Source organism: Gossypium raimondii, chromosome 2, assembly GCF_025698545.1.
Source record: "Gossypium raimondii isolate GPD5lz chromosome 2, ASM2569854v1, whole genome shotgun sequence".
Taxonomy (NCBI): Eukaryota; Viridiplantae; Streptophyta; class Magnoliopsida; order Malvales; family Malvaceae; genus Gossypium; species Gossypium raimondii.
Window position 1 is genome coordinate 518,257 of NC_068566.1, and position 19,804 is coordinate 538,060.

Sequence of the window (19,804 nt, forward strand, 5' to 3'; positions counted from 1 at the left end):
GTTCGGGTTAAAATTGAAAACTATACATATATGGTCTCCATGGTGAAAACTATACATATATGGTCTCCATGGTACATGTAAAAGACTTTATATTCATAAGGAATCAGAATAATAAAGCAAGATAAGCATTCTTTAGTAAATGTTCTTTTTCTGTCTGACGCAACAACGAATGGTCTTTTCATACCTATATACCTAACTATATTATATATAGTGCAGATATTTTCCTTTACCATCAAAACCAAACACCAGCAAAAAGGTTGAAGGAAACCTAGGATAGAGATAATGATGATGTTTAACTAAATTGCATTGCATGCAGGCATGTAGGCATACGTAATTGACAAAAGAAATCCACAGAAAACAAGTATCACTCTCACACTATCATTGAAGAGAGATTATAACCAAAGACTAGCTATGGCACATGATAATGCCTAGAAGATCCTAATAAATTGGGTTCAACTCTAACCTAACGCATTCAAGGGTGAATCTGATGATTTTTCAAATCTTCATAACTTATCATTACTACAACCAGACTAAAGCCTTCTAATTCTTGCCACTAATAGAGAAAATATGTACAAATATTATAAATAAGCAACAACAGGTATTGATAATATATGAAGCTTAGGGAGATAGGGATTATAGCCAGTTTTCTTGTTAACTTACAAATTTGAAGAATGGGTATTTGAAAGCAATCACTTCTTTCCCTTTGCCTTTGCCTCTTCAACGGTAGCCTTAGCAGCAGCCTTGGCTAGCACGGTAGCTTTAAAAGAATTTTTGGGATTTAGTGCCTTTCGGATTTTAAATGCAGCCCATGCTGTTCCCACAGCATGCCCTGCAGCATCAAGCCCTTCGCTAGCTGCCTCAGCTGCTTTTTCTCCATACCTGCAGAAAGGATAAGCTCTAAATTCGTGTCTCTTTCTTAATTGGCAAGAGAGTTCAGAGTAAGAGAAGAGACTTTGTATAAAATTGTCCTTGAAGCAAGGGCATAGCTCTCTGTGTGTGGGAGTGTTTGAGTGCATGGACCTATGCGTTAGGCATAAAGAGCAGAGTAGAACTCCTATTGTTAATGCCAATAAAAAACTTAAGTAAAATCTCAGAGGCAAATGGATTACAACACTCTTTGAACCAGGTTTACATCCAAATACAAACTTCAGTTGCTTGTCCATTAATCCATTAATATACGTTATGAACTTACTTTTGGTTGACAAATTCAGTCGTCACAGTGGATGATGTTGACATCACGTTTTTCCCAGCTGCTTCAACAGCATCACAAATTTTATCTGTTCACAAGGAAATAGTACTACAAATTAATAGGAGAGATCTGAATACTGCTTGAAATTGGCCACATAGAAGTCACATATCTACCAATCAGAAGCATTGCATTTGCTCCCCAAATACCCAAAATTTGATGCCACAAAAGTTGATAGTTTAATAAGATAATCAGCGAATCTAACCCACATAGGAATGGCATGAAATGGCATGAAATTTGTTCACCATGGAGTGATAACAGAGTCATAAAGTAGCTCGCCAACAAGGAAACTCAAAACAAATTCTATCATTCAAAGGCAACAGGGACTTAATTCATCAGCATATAAAGAAGCTCAATCACCTATATGGTATCTGAGAGGCCTCTAAAAATCGTAATGTGGTTCTGGGAGTACAAACTCGTTAGTAACCCAACCAACCCAACAAATTATCAACTGCACCGTTCAATGCAAACACACAAACACAAAGATATACGAACACAAAAGTTTCTGTCATATTCCTCTAGGTATGGTCTAAACAAGCACATTTAATCACCCACATAAACAAAACAGATATAGCATTGACCCTGCAATGAACAAATGGTTAAAAAGTTAGCTCATAAGATATTTGACTTAAACGAAATGCAAATTTCATGAATGGATAAGACAATACAAATTAGGGTGCAAAGGGATAGGAACCCCAACGCATTTGGATATCTCAAGCCTAAGTGGTATGGTTAATTGGAGTCTGCACCTATAGGTAACAGCCTATGGAGCCTGAGATCAAATTATTCTATACCATCCAGTGCATTCAATTCCACCTGAAGACAAGAAATCATAAAAACAGGATACAGATATCCTTAAGCTTGTATCAACCTACCGCACACCTAGAAACACCAACCTAGCAATCTACTTTCCATTTTCTCGACATCAGTTACTACAAAGGAGCAGTAGTGCTTTTGGGACGTATAAACCTAACACAGCCGTAGAAGAACCTAAAATGCAATCCAGCTGCCATCTTTATTAATTAAACTCCATGCATAAGCACACAAATCAAATATTCATTATACTTTAGTAAATTGCACAAGGATGAATGGCATTCTAAAAGATGCAGCTGCGCATAGAAAATAAGGTGAAGACAGGTGAATGACATACCAAATCCATCCAGGGTAGCAATAACCATTTCTCCGGGTAGGAGCTTAAAAATTTTCTTTCCCAATTTTGAGTTTGCAACTGAGCTCGAGAAATATCCAGAAACTTTCACAGCCCCAGACAGAAGCCCTTTAGCTACTTTGTGTGTCACTGTTGTCACCTTCTTAACCCTGTATGTATAGTTAAACAAAATTATCAAGCAGTGTTTGCTACAGAATTAGACCTAAAAGCCAAAGAAAAAGAACTAACTTGTACCATTATTATCCATGCTACTCGGGTTAAATCACAAGAAAACTTATGAAGTAAAATTCTTCTGAACAAAGTTGTATTTCAGTTCCATTTCCATTAGAAAATTCCATTGCTTTCAAGCATAGAACTTGAAAGAGAAAACGCGCAAAGGGTCATCACTCATCACCTAGTTTTATACAAATGGTACGAAAGAATTTCCACTTTTGTCTTCCCGTCTTAAGGAACAGAACACAGCAGTTTCAACTTTCTATAAACACTAATGTCATTGTTGTGCTCTGTTTCCTAAACACACACATAATGCAAATGTAATTATATACCAAATTTATCAATAACCTTTATCTTGCTACCATATTGGCAGCATATATATATATACTACCCATGCAATTGAAGCCTTGTGATTATCCCAAATGCAGACAAGCTAATTGTTTCTAAATTCAATTGATATTATTACCTCATTAGCTATAGCATTTCATAAGAATGAAAAAGAAACCGAATGCCACCCGGGCCCGTGGTATAGTGGCAAAGGACTTCCGTTGAAATGAATGAAGTCCCGGTTGATAGGTTCGATCTCTAGACACCCTCTATCCATCCCATTATCCAAAACAAAAGGAAAAAAAACAAAGAAAAGAAAAAAAGAAATGAAAACATAAAAAAGTAACATCATAAATCAAAGCCAACAGTTTCCTAACCTCTGTATCCTCTTCAATGTCTCCGGACTAATCTCAGCATCCTTCTCGGCCGGAGTCATTCTGGTCTTCAATACCTCATTCCCTCTATTCAGTCTATCTACTGTCACATCCCCACACCACAATATCCCCTTGATCAACTGCCCTGATCCAGCCGCAATCATCTTAGCAGCTTTCCCACTATATTCCTCCACATTAGGCGCCAGCGTGGTCCAATATGCCGCGCATTTCCCCTCCATCGCTTCTTTCTTGCTTCCGGAATTCAAATCCTCCGGCGACGTATTCTTCGCGGCAGACACCGCTCCATCTAAAACCTCCTCCCCTTTTTCATTTACTTTCTGCACCGTAAAACAACAATAACATTGCAATATAACATCGAACTGCGACAACAAATCTTCCTGTCCTTTCGAAGCTATCGTCAAACCGTAACTAAGCAAATCAGAGCCGTCGTCATCGGATTTCTTAACCTTCCTATCACCGTCCTCAATTGAATCCGCTTCCTTAGGAAACTGAAGCGAGAAGAAATAATGAGAATCATCAAGTTTAACTGACGTTCCCTGTTTCGTTATCGGCCATTGGATTTCATCAGCCACGCGCGCGAGTACAGCTACGATTTCGTTATCCTGCCAGAGACGGATCACGCTGAACTCGCCGCAAGCAAGCTCGACGCTGTACGATTTGTCGATCAAATGCACGATGGCGCCAGGGATTTTGATTAAAACTTCCTCCACGACTTCAGGTGGAGCCGTTGGCGCTAAAGGAGGAGAAGGATCTGAGTAACCGTTATGGCCGCTAACGGAATATTCAAAAGACGGTGCCGTTGGCGCAAAAGACGGATCTGAGTAACCGTTATGGTGACTGACGGAATATTGAAAAGACTCAGCCGTTGGTGCAAAAGACGGAGCTGAGTGGTCGTTACGGTGTCTAACGGAATATTGAGGATAGTCCGGGAAAAGGTTATCGACGAAATCATGCTTGTCGATGGTAGGGTAAAGATTATTGGAAGAAGAAGAAGAAGAGTATTGAGGGATACCGGGGTTTGTTTGGATCACTTCCGGGTAAAGGGAGCTTCTCCGGGTCGGGTATTGAGAATCCATTTTCCTTTCTGTTTGGGAGGAGAGAAGATGAGAGGGAATTTTTGGGAGGGAATAAATGAAGAAGAAATAAATATATATATATATAGGATAATTAGACACGTGGCGATCATTGATTGGTAATTTTGACAGTTGAATTGTCTCCGATATCCCGCGCAAGTATACGAATACTAAGATTAGATTTACTTTCGGTCTAATTATGGTTTTAGTCCCTCTATAATGCTTGTGTTTTCATAAAGCATTGGAAGTTTTCACCACATTGAAAAATAAAATTTTCAAAATTTAAACGTGTTTCGTATTTGTTTTAAATGTTGAATAAGATAAATAGATTAAAAATTAAAATTATTATATTCAACTTTTATCCAAATTATTTTCAATATTTATAAATTCAAATTATACGATTATCAAATGATATAATTATATTCTACAATCTCAACAACGGTACGTGACATCAGTGAAAAGGTAAGATTAACAAAATGCTAGAGGCACCTACTCTCCAATCAATCACATGTAAGAGACAATTTGATGCCCCTAAAATGGTAATTTTATGTTTTGACATTTTAAAATTTATAAAATTTTAGTTAATATATTGTAAAATTGTACCATGTCCCCAAAACAATAAATTTTAATTTAATTTTTAAAAAATTATAAAAATATAAGCTATTAAAATGGAGAAAGTACATTTTAACTCTCGTAAAATTATACGATTTAATTTCATCTCCTGCCCAAATTTTTTTTTTCTAACTTCACCCTAGCACAAACCACAATCTCTAAAGATGCTTATATCAATACATCTACATGCTTCCCTTTATAATTTTCATTGCAACCGTTTTCAACAATCTTTTCATTTTACAGGAGACTCAAAGGCTTGAAGCTCAAGACACAACATTTAACTAATTCTTATTTTTAAAATTTAAAAATAAAAAATATTATTGTCGATTGAGTCTTAACTCGATTGGTATCAAAATAATTGATAATGTAGGAAGATGTGGTTTCGAGTGCGTTTAAACGCATTACCCTCCTATTTAAGGGTCGGGGAGAGATTATAGATAAGCCTAAACATTATATCAAAAAAGAGCAGATACGATGAGAACCTATAATGAAATTAATGTAAATTTATTGAAAACTTTTATTTGAAAGTGATCTATGCATATATGCTTATTAAAATTTCAATAAGAAAGTACGGATTTCCATAGGACCAAGCTCCACAATGAGAGTTGAAGTAGTAACAGGGCCTCCTCTAATAGGAGAAGAAGGTTGTTTTCCATTGTCACCTTCTACTTTCCATGATAATTTCTTCATCTCTGATTTCACTTGATTTGTTGTTAAGCTCATTTCTTGTACTTCCTTTATCTGAAAAAGTAAATAAATAAACCCAATATAAAGCTCAAATTATGTTAGTTCAAAAATGGTTATATAGAGAGGAGTGAACTCGGAAAATTATTATAGGACGTCAAAAATGAATTATAAATTATTAGAAGTGAAAATTGCAGGTTTATCGTTATTTTAATTTGAATTTCATAAAATTTGAAGGGATTGAACGGTAGTTTTACTATTTTGGGGGGCCAAGGCACCTGCTTACTTTTGTTTATACATTCAACGGTGGAGCCAAAAAAAATTTTTGAGGGGTTGGTATTAAATTGTATATTTTTACGATAGTAAAAATACAATTTCATTATTTTAATAGTCTATATATTTATATTTTTTAAAAGGTTAAATCAAATTTTTATCATTTTTGAGATACAAAATGTAATTTTTTTATTACTAATTTAAAATTTTATAAATTATAAAGGGCTTAAATTAAAATTTTACCATTTTAAGGGGCAGCCACTAATACACTCCTATACGGGCAGAGGCCCTCCCAATATGGTAAATTTGCTCCTTTTAACTCTTTTAAAATTTATTAAATTACAAATAAATATAATGGTAAAATTATACTTTACCCCCTCAAAAGTTTATTATTTAATTTTGGCTTCTTTAATTAATATTTTAACTTCGCCTTGGTGTGTGTGTGTGAGAGAGAGAAAATTTTCAAAAAGTTCTAGTAAGGACCGAGTCCTCAAAGTATTAATATTATATAAATAAAGTCTTTTTGTCAATCTAACCAACTTAGATGTTAAATATTAGCTCAAATTTGACGTCGAGCATATTTAAAACACACGGAATTAATTGTAAATACATGCATTTACTGCATAGACAACTTAGATATAACATGTTAAAAAGAAATCGCTCCTAAATTTTATTGGCACTTATCTGTTTTCTTTTTAACACATTAAATCTTAGCTGTACATGCGGTAGGTACACATGTATTTACAATTTGATCCACACGTTTTAAATATACTGAGCTTTAGATTTGAACTAACATTTAATGTCCAAGTTGATGGTTATATTGACAAAATGACTTATTAATATGATAATGATACTTCAAGAACTTAATTAAAATATTTTAAAGTTTAAAAGTCAAATCGCGGATATATGATATAATTAACCCTATGAGTATATGTACATGTGTGTGTGTATGAAGCTTTACATACCGTTCTTCCATTGAACATCTTCTTTAGCTCAACTTTTGCTAGATGTGAATATGTAGAATCTTCACCCTCCTAATAAAAAACATTCACAATAATCACAAGAAATAGCCATATGGTCAATATGTTTCTTGTAATTTCACATTTTGTTTAGTAAAAACCCGATTTAAAATATGTTTTGGTGAAGAATTTTAGAAAATCGGATCGAGATGTTCGAGTTACTTACTTCGTACAAATGTGCTAAACGAAGGAGTGCAGTTCCATCACTCAATTCCTGCAAAAAAAACGGAAAAGAAAAAGAAAAGAAGCAGCTATTTTTAGAGGAAAGAAAGAGAGCTGTTTTAAGTAGAAAATTACGTTGTTAAAAAGGGGTGAAAGTGTCTGATAGGTCCCTCTATTGTTGAGATTTTGTCAATTTAGTCCTTATACTAATAAATGTGTCAATTTAATCCTTATACTATTAAAAGAAATTCAAAGAGGCCAAATTTTGATAAAGTTAACATTTACTGTTTAAAATTATAATTTATTATTTAACAGAGTTAATATTTTTAAAGTTTTTATGATTCTACAAGTGAAATCATTTGTCTAGAGTTGAATTACAAATGAAAAAAATTATTCTCATTTGATTCTTTTTTATTAGTACAAAGACTAAATTGATCCATTTAATTGATGTTGTAAAATCGGACCGATGATCAAACCGATTAGATCATTGGTTCCTGATTCAATTGTTATAAACTAAAAAATTCCAAAAATTTCTAAAGAAATAAAAGAATATTTAAATAAATAATAATGTAAATATAAGCATTCATTTTATAAATTATAGTAATAAAATTAAATATTTAAACTAGCTTAAATTTGGTCAAATGGCTTTTTAATTGGGCTTTTTACCCGGTTTAATCGGTTCTGCAATGGCTCACTCCTACTTTGGTTTTATAGTACCAATTGAACCACCGATTCCTGGTTCAACTGGTTGATCTAATTCAATTCTAACAACCGTGCATTTAATAATAAAAGAACTAATTTAATTATATCTCTGTAATAGAGAGACCTGTCACATACTTTCACCTTAAAAAATGGGTTCGAAAAACTGTCACCTGAAGAGTTATTAAAGCAACATTGAGTGGCAAAGTATAGCCTGGATCCATGGCAGTTGCTTTTGTCAAATGGGATGATTTCCAGGTCTCCATGTTCTAAATGATCAATCATTTGTATACACAGTTATGGTTTTTCCTAGACATGTATTTGTGACACATTCAAAGTTACAATGTTACCTCATATGTGAAGGCTAAAAGGACCGGCGAGTAAACTTCTTGACCAGTCGTACGACGCCAACGTGCGCCTTCCCCTTTCCGGTCGATACTAACGTAATAATTCCCTCGAATCTGAGCCAAAGACAGGATATTAAATCATTCAAGTATGGATTTTCATTAGAAACGATATGAACTAGCATTGCAATTACAGTTAAGAAGTGTACCGTAAGTCCCTCGCATGTGTTGCCTACACATACGCTTTCGTCAAGGGCTTCGCCTACCCCTCGGGAATCGTCGTAGAGCATCCGCCTAAAGCAAAGTGTGTTCAGCAGGTTCACATTGCCATACATGAATATGTGTTGGATACAAATATCGACTATGGGTATTTTAAGAAGCTAAATGTAAAGGAAACCTGTGAAGCATTAGTTCTATTTCCCCGTCTTTAATACTCGATCCTCCTGTGGCACGATCAACCAACACGGATAGTTCCGATTTCTTATCCACAGTGTAAATTCCGAGGTTAATCTAGAAAAAAATTGTTTCAAGACATCAATATGTACCATGAAAACCTATAAATACACATATAACGCTATACGCTATGAACTCTTAAGGACGACGAGTTCTCAAACTCCTCAATGATGTGAAGAATTTTCGGGCTCGTAAACTAGAACCGAGAAAATTACCGGATAATAGTTCCCTGCTACAGGTTGAGTAACCGTTAAGTTCCAGTCTTCTCTGAAATCTCGAACCTGAAATGGAACTGTGATGTTTTACATTTCGAGTTGGTACTATAGTAGCCATAAGACTAAATGCTTAAATTGGAGCTCAACCTTGCTCACATAAGGATCAAATCATTCAAAATGATCATATAGAGGCCTAACCTTCACAAAAGTGTTACAAGAAAACCAAGCCTTTTAAAATGGTCAAATAAGGGTCAAACCTTTTCGAATATACTCAAATAAAGGCTAAACCTTTTCAAAAGTGCTCATAGAAAGGCTTCTCAAATATCGTACATCAGATTTCAAATTATGTTTTTATTACTTTATTTTCTTTTCAAGCAATATATATAAGGGCTTCTTAAATGTTTATATCAAGTTTCAAATTATGTTTTTATTATTTTCTTTTATTTTCAAGCAATATTTGATTCAACTATTATGTATTTTATTCTAAACACGTTAACATTCTTCTAATTTTACCATAAACTGACTTGAAGTGCGTGAAAAGCCCTTAGTTGAACACTTTTGTAAATGTTAAGTCCTTATATGACAATTTTAAAAGGTTTGACTCTTACGTGAGCAAGCACTAAAAGGTTGAACCCTAATTTGAGCATTTAGCCTAGCCATAATGCAAGTAGAAACATCAATATATAAGAACGGCACAACGTGTCCGAGATCAAAACCGAACCAACATCAAGAAACATTATGATTTGTTGATATCTATACTATGCTAACTTGACATTGAAGCTAACTCAACTTCATGTATCTTCAAAGAGAAGGAATGTTTCAGAAATTACCCTTTTTAGAAAGTCTCTGCCATTCGAATCAGTATAAAACTCTTTGTTCGTAACCATATTTGCTGTCAGCTGAGTAATAATCTCTTTTCCGACACCATCATCTAAGGGGATCGGACCAATCTTCAAACACACACACACACACGTTCACCAGAGCCATTGATAACACAGTTTGAGGAAAAAAGAGAACATATAGGTAATAAGATTCAACTTCGTTTTAGATTTGCCTTACGGTGAATTCGATTTCAGCATGCTCTTTGTCTTTGTAAAGTCTGGTGACCTGGTAGATCCATTCATTAAATTGTTGGTAAACCTCGTCGACTAGAGGTCCACGAGTGACATTCAATGGCACCTGCAGGGGAACAAGGTTTTGATGAGAGGCTTGTTATATGCTCGAAAGATGGCAATGTTTAACTAGAGACTTACCGATCGTGAAACAACAGTTGGAGATTCTCCGTCAGGCCGGAATATGTATGCACCGGAAGCCTGTAACATTTAAGAAGGCTCTTACAAGTTACGACCTCGTTGTGAACACTTATATACGAAACCCAAGTGCTGTGATTGCTTACCTGAAAATCAGAACCACCCGAACTCGAACCATACCATAGGTAACTCTGCTGTAGTGGTACATCTACCTGGCGAAATTGGAAAACAAAGATTAAAACATACGCAAAACCGGGACTTAAAACATACCCAAAACCGGGACTTACATGATCATTGTTTGGAAATTACAAACAACTTACTCCAGTTCGAGAATTATACATCCGTTGGAGTTGGCCGGAACTTGTAGAAAAAGACATCTTGAGATTTCCCTGTCCAATTTCAATTGTCCCTTCTTGTGGCATTGCCGAGACCATTTCAACCGTGCCTCGTCCTACACCGTAAAAAGATCAAACATATAAATACAAATTTTCCTTTTTGTATATAAGCTTCGAGACTTCAACAAGGGTCCAGTACCTTTTTTGGTTCCTTTAGAAATGAAGTAAGTATTCCAGCCGAGTGCAGGTATAGATACTTGAAAAAGAAGCCAGTACTTCGGAACCGAATCCGACGGCAGTCCCAAGTAAGCCTTTGTGTAGAACTCCCTTACATTTATTGTAACATTATCCAAAGCTATAAATTGTGTATCAATGTTATTACCAGAGGAATCTTGGACAACAAGATTCGTGTCGTTAACCTGTAAATGGTTTGAGACAGGGCCTAAAAGTTACACCATATACTAAATCAACAAAAACCCAAAAGATATAAAATGTTAGCTAGCTCACCGGTATTCTAACGATATCGGTACGGTTCCATGCAAGAGAATTATATACCACCACCACCTGAAAGTGACCATTTCCGAATGGTGAACGAAAAAAAAAAAAAAAAGGAATTCGTAACGGAAACGAAAAATACACGAAAATTACCAAGCTTTTCCCTTGTGGAATGTCCTGTTCTGTTGGTGGACAGTAACTGATGTTGACCAATTGGCACTGTTATAAATGGTGTCAGACCAACAAGGATATGCACAATATAAGGAGACATTAACAGCTCTTAATGGCTTACTTGGCTAAATATATTTCCCGATTCTTCACATTTATCTCCGGAATTGTTCTTAGTTAAGCACGAGAGAGCAGAAGATACAACAGTTTCGGCCTGTGGATGCAACAAATTGTTCGATTTTCAATGATAAAACCCGGAAATCTCCTAAAACGGGTTGAAGTATAGAGGAAGTTGGCTGTCAACCTCAGTTACTCCTATTGCAAGGCGTTTCGAGTAGTCATTAGTTGTGTGTTGTTTAGCAGTACCGGTGATGGCATCATGGTGTTGTGCAATACCTAAAGCATCTCCCAAACTAAAAGTATTGGAACCATTGGATCTCCTTCCTACCGAGAATTCGAGTTGTCTCGCTGCCTGTTCGAAGAATACAGAAATATCAGTTCGATTTTACCATTAACTACAGGTTGTTCGGTTTTTCATCTCGTTAGTTTGATGACATTACCAAATAATATCCACTAAGCTTCCGAACGAATCGTTTAAAGGCCGGCCGACTTGTAAAATATCCGGTCCAATAAGCATTTTGACTGTCTGCATAACTGCCATGCATCATCGAAGCGTACGTGTAAAAGATCAGCCTATGCAAACTTGAAAACAAATGGTCAAGCAAATGAAGTGCTTACGGGAAATAGTCATCAGTTTTAAGTGGCCACGTTTCGTTTGCGGCATTTTTTGCATCGGTATATATGGATGGTGTAGAATACAATGCGTTCACTCTGCCATCCTAAGAAAAGGAAGCACAAATGAATAGTATTGTACACATTGAGGGAAAATTCGAGCTCAAAAGCTACAATTTCAAAATAAAATTAGCGATTAAAAATCGATTTCATTGTCTGAAAGTACCTTGTTAACATAGTGAATAAATTTGTCCATCTGTCTGAACCATGTTTCAGCATATTGATATTGGAAATCATCTCCCATTGTCCACATAATATGGTTCGTCCTCGTCACGTTGGCCTAATCGGAAAGAACAAAAAATAAAAACCGATAGTCAGGCTCCTAACTTGAGAAACAAGAAACCCAAAAAACGGAACGAACAGTTTACTTGGATCATTGCAGCATTAATGAAGTCGTTAACCCGCTGTTCAACATTGTAATCGAATAGAAGAGGATTGTCCTGGAGGCATAGAAAGTAATACACAACAAACACGAACAACGATCAATACAAAGACCACATAACTCTTTGTTAAACATTATCGTACCTGGACAGGCGCGGAATCATCATCCACTTCAAAATGGAAACCGGTCGGAGGACTATAATGAATGGGAAAAGCATTCGCGAAAATCTGCAGGGTGACCAACAAGTTAATACAAAAAGTAAAATGTTATAACTACAGGATTTTTTATTCCGAACCTGAGATGAAGAACCGAATGTATTGGACCCTTGCCATATAACCTCGAGAGACTTCTTGTTCTTCCGTTGAGCTCTATCTTGATAATCAATCCTTGCAAAATGCATTGAATCAAAGCCAACCTGTAGGAAACAATGTACGAAAATGTGTCATTTATTCAAATTAAACTCAGTTTCGAGTCGGTTAAATTGATTGAATTATGCACCTCAGCACCGAGTAGGTAACTTTGCACAGCAGAATGACCAAAAGGATCGATTTGCCATCCAGCACGAGGAACATTGTTGAATTGCTCCTTTATCGCACGATGGCCTAAAGTCGTTTGATCGATCATGTCTATATAATGTGTTGCAGCTTCATCATGCATACACCAACCACCATTACTGCATATACAATCCCCAATAGGCCAGTTTCAGTATATATGGAATAATCAAACCTTACAAGACATCAAGTTGCTCGGTAACCAAACATACACGAATTCCAATCGACCGGCATCCACAAGTTCTTTCACTTGTTCTTGTATTTCTGAACTTTGTTCCGTCCACCATCGTTGGAAAAATGCCTGTATAAATTCATATCGAACTTTATTATTACACGAACATGAACATGACTGGACTCAAGACTAGAAAAATGACCATTTACCATCTCGGCAAACACGAATTTCCTATTCGGATCACGAAGCAATGCATCGACGACCGAATCGAGCACATTCTGTACACAAGCACCCTGCATACACAATTCACTTAAAAAAAACCATCAAACATAACAAAGCTCATTGTCATTGAGTAAAATTAACATAAACATGGTGAGAACCGAACCTGAATGCTGTTGTTTGATCCAACATAATACTGATCAACAGTCTTTAACCAGCCAACATCGTCATGCGAATGCGGTACCAAATGAACGTTTAGTTTCCCCGGAACAATCCTGGCTCCGGTATCGTACTTCGCGTACACCGTTCCGGCATTAAAACAAACAACAACGACAACAGCAAGAACAACATAAACTGTAAAAATCTCATGTTTTCTCATTGTTATCACTGGTAATAATAATAACCCAGTTTTGTGCATTGTTGTTATTGTTCCATTTATAAACCTTCAACAGGCAATACCAAGGATATCATAAATGGCAGTAATAAAAGGACAAACAAACTATGTTCTGGCATGTTGGTGGCTGGCGGGCCGGCCAACGCTCAATATTTGTATTTTTGGGAAGTTTTTTAATGGGGATTAAAGTAAATGGATTTTTTAACTATAAACTGATGCCACACTACACGATACTAATATTAGCGTAAATTACACTCAAAATCATTAAACTATTAGTAAATTTACGTTTTGGTCACTCAACTTAAAAAGTTACAAACGGTCACTAAATTATACGAAAGTTTTCATTTAAATCATTGAACTATTTAAAAAAATTTATCTAAGTAATTGGGTTATTAATATTTTTTAAAAGTTCAACTAACGAGCTCCAAACGTCGATTAAATGATTGATACGATAGATCAATACTCATCGACAAGTAGAAGAACAAATCTTAGATCTAAGTCGATCTGACGATTGGTGTTGGAGATTAGAGAAAAAGTTATTTGAATTTTAATTCGCAGATTCGTGATTTCATGAAAAAAATTGAACTATAAAAGAGAAGGAGAAGAAGAGCTTTCGATTGGTGCAGGCGGTGCGAACAGAGAAGGTCGTACAATAATAATTTTAACAATCTAATAATTTAAATGAAAATTTTCGAATAATTTAATAATCATTTTATAATTTTTTAAAGTTAAGTGACTAAAACGTAAATTTATTAATTATTTAGTAATTTAAGCGTAGTTTAATTTTAATTTTTAACAATAACTGATGATGGCACACAGTACACAACATTAATATTAAATAGCGGATACCGAGGATAATGGCCTGTCTGTCACTGAAGATCCTGGCCGTTGAATGTTATCATATATGTGAATCCAAGGGTTGGAAATGGAAGAAGACTAAGCGAAACAATGAGTTGGGGTGCAAGCATTTGAGCTAGAAGAACCTAAGTATAATCCGTGAATGTTTGAAGGTTAAAATATCTTTAAGTCCTTGAAGTCTTTGTAAATTTAAAGTTTAGTCCTTTTACTTTTAATTTTACTTTTTGAGATTTAGTCAATATACTTTTTAGATTTTAAAATTCAAGTCTAATCGTTAACTCCACATTAAAATTCTTCTGTCAAATTCATTACTCACTCGATAGCAATTTAAAAAAAATAATAAAGTGGTAATGTAGATGAATTTAATATAAAAATTTTAACGTGTAAACAATTGGATCTGTGTTTTTTTAATCTTTTTACGAGATAAAATTACAATTTATTCACACAAAAAATGTATAATTCAATTTTGACTACCTAAAAAGATTTTTTAAATTCGCTCGTTCCTAAACCCGGTATATGAACACCTCTACCCCAATTAATTCAGTAAACAATTGATTTCCTCACAGCTGACCTAATTAAAAAAATCTATAAAATTTAACGTAGTCGCCATCTTTGAAAGCTTAAACAACAAATGGAACAACGCCTTTCTCTTGTCAATTTATGTATGTAAGAAACATCGACACCAAGGATAAGAGTTAAGGGTCTTATTTTTTTTTAAAAAAAAACTAAGGGTAAGAAAAAAACAAAACTAAAATAAAATAAAAACTTTTTTTTTATATACTTTCTTTCGTTTGAGTGTAACATCACGATTCCTAGTTTCGCATCAATCTTTGAATAAGAGAATAATGCGCTTCAACACACTCGAACTTATATCCTCTTGTACTGACAATAATAGTTCTGCGAATTAAACTAAGACTCAATCGACAAAACTTTGATGCATTAATATTTTGCTTTTTATGATTTTTTTTTTATTGCATTATGGTTTGGTTTGGTTTTGCCGATCAAGGGAGGTTTAACCAATCGGAAAAGTGTGAGATTTGGATAAGGAATCACTGCATAATCGTGAGACTGTTTGGGTTAAGCAGTCAACGCATGTATCACTCGCTTTCTTAATAAGCTTGGTTTGCTTCATTTGGATAAGGAATCACTGCATAATCGTGAGATTGTTTGGGTCAAGCAGTCAACACATGTATCACTCGATTTCTTAATAATCGAGGGATTGAGGGTTTCTGGAGATTTTGGATTTTAGATTGTTCAGCTTTTTTTCTTCTAAATTTAACATAACATCATTGGTTTCCACATATAATAACATAACACCCAGAAAAATGTTGATTTCACTGCAAATAAGTTGTATGATAATATAGTAAAATCTGTACTAGAACAATATATATATATATGTATATATATAATTAGTGGAAACATGAATGAGATGCATTTCAATGAAAATAACATATGCTGTTACAAAGGCCTTCAAAACGAAATAATAACCATCAACATGCATCCTGGTGGTAACCATGAAGAGCTTCCGTATCTGCACAACAAATCTAATTATATATATAAAGAAAACATTAAAATCTAGCATGTATTGATAACAGCTATGTATCATGAACCATGCAAAATCGAATTATAGCACAACCTGAAAGAAAAACGAATCCGAACAAACATCACTTCTTGTCTTCCTCCTTTGGTGCCTTGTCCTCATCTTGCTTCTGCTGGGGCTGAAAGGGTAGTAGCATAAACATCAACAGAAAGTAATGAGAAACAAATTTGATATAAAATGCGCACATTGGTGTATCGGTTAGAGATCTGATAAGGCCAAAGAGGCCTTGGCATTATACGCAACGGCTGAAAAACTGGGACTTTGATGCCCCAGGTTCGGCTACCGCATTGCGTAAATCATGTGTGGATATTAGTTTGATTGTGCTCTTTAAAGCTAGATAGACAAGAAATATCTTGAGAACCTTATTGTTCAATTTAATGGTAAGGCTATACACAAATGGGGTAGTCCCCGAACACCTAAAACACCGATGCTAGTTCGAAGGGGAATGAATTCCGAGGAGCAAAGTATTAAATACGACCATGAACCACCGTGAACTGCAAAAATAATCCTCTGATCCCTACTATAAATCATTTTAATATTTTATCCTGCTACTAAGTTCAATGAGCTTACCTCAGATTGACTTTGCATGGAAGCAAGCACCTCCTTAACTGAAGGATCGTTTGGATCTACCCCGGGAAGCTGCACAAGGAATAATTTAGCATTAAACGATCTTTTATTTTCTGAACTCAGAACTTGGATATAAGGATGAAAGAAGATAAACAGAAAATGCAGCAGACATACCGATGCAAGGATGGAGGATACGAATGACTGGTCTGCCAATAACTTACTCATATCTGCCTGACTAGATGAATCTTTTGCACTGTCTTGCACGGATAATTGAAGAGCTGAGAGAATTGGAAATACATAGAATTAAATCAGCATTCATGGAGAAAGGAATTAATACAGACATATCTCAGGTCTGACTTGCATCAACAAGTTTCTGAGATGAAAAACAACTAATTTCGGAGGGTGATTTAACTTGCATAGAAAGCTACAAATAGTATGAACTTGTAACTCGTAATCATTCAAACAACTTAAAGTGACCTGAGGACACGCTTTGGTCATCGTTGACCATCAACTGCAATCAGCAAAATATGCATACAAATAATTTTTTCCTAACACCTATATGTCTGGTTTTTCTCATAAAGAAAGGAATAGTTGTTACAAATATGCAACGACTCGGTACACTTACCTAATGCCAGCTCTGGATCCTCAGTAGCTGCATCTGACATCTCAGTATCCTGTAAATCATGGCTGGAGGCAGGCTCATCCATCGACATTGCAAGAGCCTGCTGTAGTAACGTATTGTCATCATCAGTAACAGACTCGAGGTCAGTTGTATCTCGACATGGAAGAGCAAGGGTCAATCATGTCTTTTTATGGAATAATTGTCCCACCCGAAGCCACTATCCTATTGAACCAAGTAATAACGAGACACAAAACAATACTACCCTTCTATAAAAACATCCACTCACAAAAAGAACAGCAAAATTAAATGGGAATAAAACCATACTAACCAAAAATTCATTTTTCTTATTATCAGCTTCTGAAGCTCCCTCACTAGCACGTTCTGTCATCGTCGCATCCTGTTCTTCCCCACCCTTTTCTTGTTTCGATGACTCTTCTGCCGCCTTTTTAGCAGCAGCTTCTTGCCTGGCTCTCTCCTCTTCCATTGAAACTCTAAGAGCAAGGGCCAGTTCAGGATCAAGGTTGGGATCCACGCCGAACTCAAAACCAGAGATGCCACCAGCTGCAGCTGCTGCTGCCGAAGCTGCAAAACCACTTCCACCTTCCCCGTCCCCAGTGAAGATGGGTGTACTGCCATGGATACAATAAATATCCAGCTTCAGCAATAACATCACAATTACGAGTAATTAGCACGCTGGAAAGAGAAAAAATCACCTAAATCACTAACCTTAGAAGTACATCAGAGAGAGCATTAGGACCAGCAGGAATATGAACGATGTGACTAGTATCATTATTGTTAACAGCAGCAAGAAGCGCTTCGAGCTTCTCTGTCTTCCCTTCATCATCTTCACCGAAATTTACAATATCAAGCGTTACACTGTTCTTTTTCAACTTCTTTCCAATCATCTCCAATGTCTTCTTCTCATGTTTGACAGGGCTGCAGAAAAAAAAAATCATACCTCATTTTTTACAACCAAAACATTGAAAAAAAACATTTCTCTGTTAATATAAAAAATGGCAATAACAAAAAAAAAAAACACCTTCCAGCAAAGACAATAATCCTTTGCTGCTGCTTTTTATTTTGCCGATGCTTAAGCGCCAATTGAGCCACTTGAATCCCAGCTGCCAAGTTCATTTCACCACCTATTTCTAAGCCTAGATTATGATAAGCAAAAGCTCCAATTTAGCAACTTTTATTACAAAACAATGTTAACAAAACTATAATATATATATATAGGGGAGGAATCCACTTACACAAAATTTCATAACTCTTGATATGATTAATATTTTAACAATCCTACTCAGGGGCGAAGCCAGAAAATTACCTTTGGGGGGCCAAAGTGCAATTTTACCATTATACTAATTAGTAATTTCATAAATTTCAAAGGGATTAAAAGGCATATATTTACCATTTTTGGGGCAGCCAAGGCCACTGCCTGCCCCCCTTATCTATGCCCCTGATCCTACCATTTAAAATCGATATGATAACTCTATTATATCTATCTAGAATAGTATCTTTATTAATATATTAATTTACTCAAAATTAGACATGCATGATCTACGCGAATGAAATATAAAATATGAGAGTTAGATTGTTAAAATATTAATAGTACAAAGGTGTACAGATCCTCCCTATATATATATATATATATATTATGCCTAAAGCAAGCTAAGAAACGAACCGTGCATGCAAGCTAAGATTTTGCCAAGATCACTTGTGGGAGTGACCAAAACACGAACACCTTTGCCTGCCATTGTTAAAACTCCCACTGTATTCTCTGGATTAGACTGTTAAAAACCCTCTAATTCAATAAAGCTCAAACCTTTTTTTCTTCCATAATAAACTAAAACCCTAAATTTCACATGCAATAAACAAATCAACATACATTTTTTTAGCAAAATTCAAATTGATTCCTTTTTTTTTTAATCCGGTCTACCTGAGTTTTAGCTCCACAAATAAGGTTAACAGCATCGGCTTGAGCCTGAAATCGAGAAGGACCGTAATCACCATTCCGCATCCACTCCGAATTATCAATACAGATCATCGTTGCCTGCAAATGCACAAAAATTAAGATAAAAAAAAAAAGCAATTTTAATCGAAAGAAAAATTGGAAGAATTGGAATTTGGGAAGAGAAATGGAAATTGGGATTTTAGGGGGTTTACCTCGAGCACCATGGTGAAAATGAAGGAGGGATCGAGAGAGAAAGAGAAAAATTTTGGGTTTACAAGTTTGGTACTTGAATTGAAGGAGATGGATGATTAGAAAACGACAAAGTATTGATCTGAATGAACAGTTGCTGTTTGAATATATATAGGCTACGAGAAGGTAGAGTATAGAAGAGGTAAGCTTACAATGAAACATTGACACGAGTAATGGAAGCAATTCCTAAAGAAAATTGAGAGGAGTCGAAATTTAGATTTAGATCATTTTGAGTTTGAATTATAAGTTCGGGTTTGAGGTTAAATTCTTTCTGAAATAGTTTAAGTTTTTAACTAATTTAAGAATTTAAGTTTGA

At 35.4% G+C, this 19,804-nt stretch overlaps 3 protein-coding genes across 5 annotated transcripts; all 3 read right to left on the reverse strand.

The window, feature by feature from the left end:
- Positions 1-471: 471 nt before the first annotated feature.
- Positions 472-4,472, reverse strand: LOC105787465 (protein EARLY-RESPONSIVE TO DEHYDRATION 7, chloroplastic). Its single transcript, XM_012613860.2, has 4 exons — positions 3,332-4,472; positions 2,397-2,563; positions 1,193-1,277; positions 472-879 (listed from the first exon to the last, which is right to left on the reverse strand). Exons 1-4 carry the CDS (start codon positions 4,423-4,425, stop codon positions 690-692), a joined length of 1,536 nt encoding a protein of 511 aa, XP_012469314.1. The 5' UTR covers positions 4,426-4,472; the 3' UTR covers positions 472-689.
- A 1,050-nt stretch (positions 4,473-5,522) lies between these two features.
- On the reverse strand, positions 5,523-13,663 carry LOC105787467 (alpha-mannosidase). Its single transcript, XM_012613861.2, has 28 exons — positions 13,414-13,663; positions 13,238-13,321; positions 13,069-13,157; positions 12,804-12,978; positions 12,601-12,720; positions 12,449-12,532; positions 12,292-12,363; positions 12,090-12,203; positions 11,870-11,970; positions 11,692-11,785; positions 11,436-11,603; positions 11,256-11,345; positions 11,117-11,182; positions 10,976-11,032; positions 10,668-10,887; positions 10,454-10,584; positions 10,280-10,345; positions 10,137-10,196; positions 9,943-10,062; positions 9,714-9,833; positions 8,884-8,949; positions 8,613-8,725; positions 8,425-8,509; positions 8,222-8,332; positions 8,045-8,140; positions 7,177-7,224; positions 6,957-7,025; positions 5,523-5,775 (listed from the first exon to the last, which is right to left on the reverse strand). Exons 1-28 carry the CDS (start codon positions 13,624-13,626, stop codon positions 5,584-5,586), a joined length of 3,024 nt encoding a protein of 1,007 aa, XP_012469315.2. The 5' UTR covers positions 13,627-13,663; the 3' UTR covers positions 5,523-5,583.
- A 2,139-nt stretch (positions 13,664-15,802) lies between these two features.
- LOC105787468 (26S proteasome non-ATPase regulatory subunit 4 homolog) lies at positions 15,803-19,618 on the reverse strand. Of its 3 annotated transcripts, none has more exons than XM_012613864.2 (11): positions 19,452-19,618; positions 19,225-19,338; positions 18,970-19,075; positions 18,328-18,442; positions 18,015-18,224; positions 17,617-17,917; positions 17,292-17,388; positions 16,841-16,944; positions 16,670-16,738; positions 16,136-16,217; positions 15,803-16,030 (listed from the first exon to the last, which is right to left on the reverse strand). In XM_012613864.2, exons 1-10 carry the CDS (start codon positions 19,461-19,463, stop codon positions 16,164-16,166), a joined length of 1,182 nt encoding a protein of 393 aa, XP_012469318.1. In that variant the 5' UTR covers positions 19,464-19,618; the 3' UTR covers positions 15,803-16,030; positions 16,136-16,163. The 3 variants fall into 3 exon arrangements, with proteins under 3 accessions (XP_012469318.1, XP_012469316.1, XP_012469317.1); XM_012613862.2 differs by having other exon boundaries at positions 17,292-17,391; positions 19,452-19,617; XM_012613863.2 differs by having other exon boundaries at positions 15,803-16,043; positions 17,292-17,391; positions 19,452-19,617.
- Positions 19,619-19,804: the final 186 nt, after the last annotated feature.

Excerpts from the sequence above, each read along its gene's own strand:
- LOC105787465 (XM_012613860.2), bottom strand. The coding sequence starts at position 4,425 with ATGGATTCTCAATACCCGACCCGGAGAAGCTCCCTTTACCCGGAAGTG. Across the intron at positions 1,278-2,396 it reads TGCTACCCTGGATGGATTTG|ATAAAATTTGTGATGCTGTT; the intron begins GTATGTCATTCA and ends CCTTGTGAACAG. Across the intron at positions 880-1,192 it reads ACTGAATTTGTCAACCAAAA|GTATGGAGAAAAAGCAGCTG; the intron begins GTAAGTTCATAA and ends TCCTTTCTGCAG.
- LOC105787467 (XM_012613861.2), bottom strand. The coding sequence starts at position 13,626 with ATGAGAAAACATGAGATTTTTACAGTTTATGTTGTTCTTGCTGTTGTC. Across the intron at positions 13,322-13,413 it reads GATCAAACAACAGCATTCAG|GGTGCTTGTGTACAGAATGT; the intron begins GTTCGGTTCTCA and ends TTGTGTATGCAG. Across the intron at positions 12,979-13,068 it reads GCCGGTCGATTGGAATTCGT|TAATGGTGGTTGGTGTATGC; the intron begins GTATGTTTGGTT and ends TTGTATATGCAG.
- LOC105787468 (XM_012613862.2), bottom strand. Across the intron at positions 16,739-16,840 it reads TATCCTCCATCCTTGCATCG|CTTCCCGGGGTAGATCCAAA; the intron begins GTATGTCTGCTG and ends TTCCTTGTGCAG. Across the intron at positions 16,218-16,669 it reads CCATGCAAAGTCAATCTGAG|CCCCAGCAGAAGCAAGATGA; the intron begins GTAAGCTCATTG and ends CTACCCTTTCAG.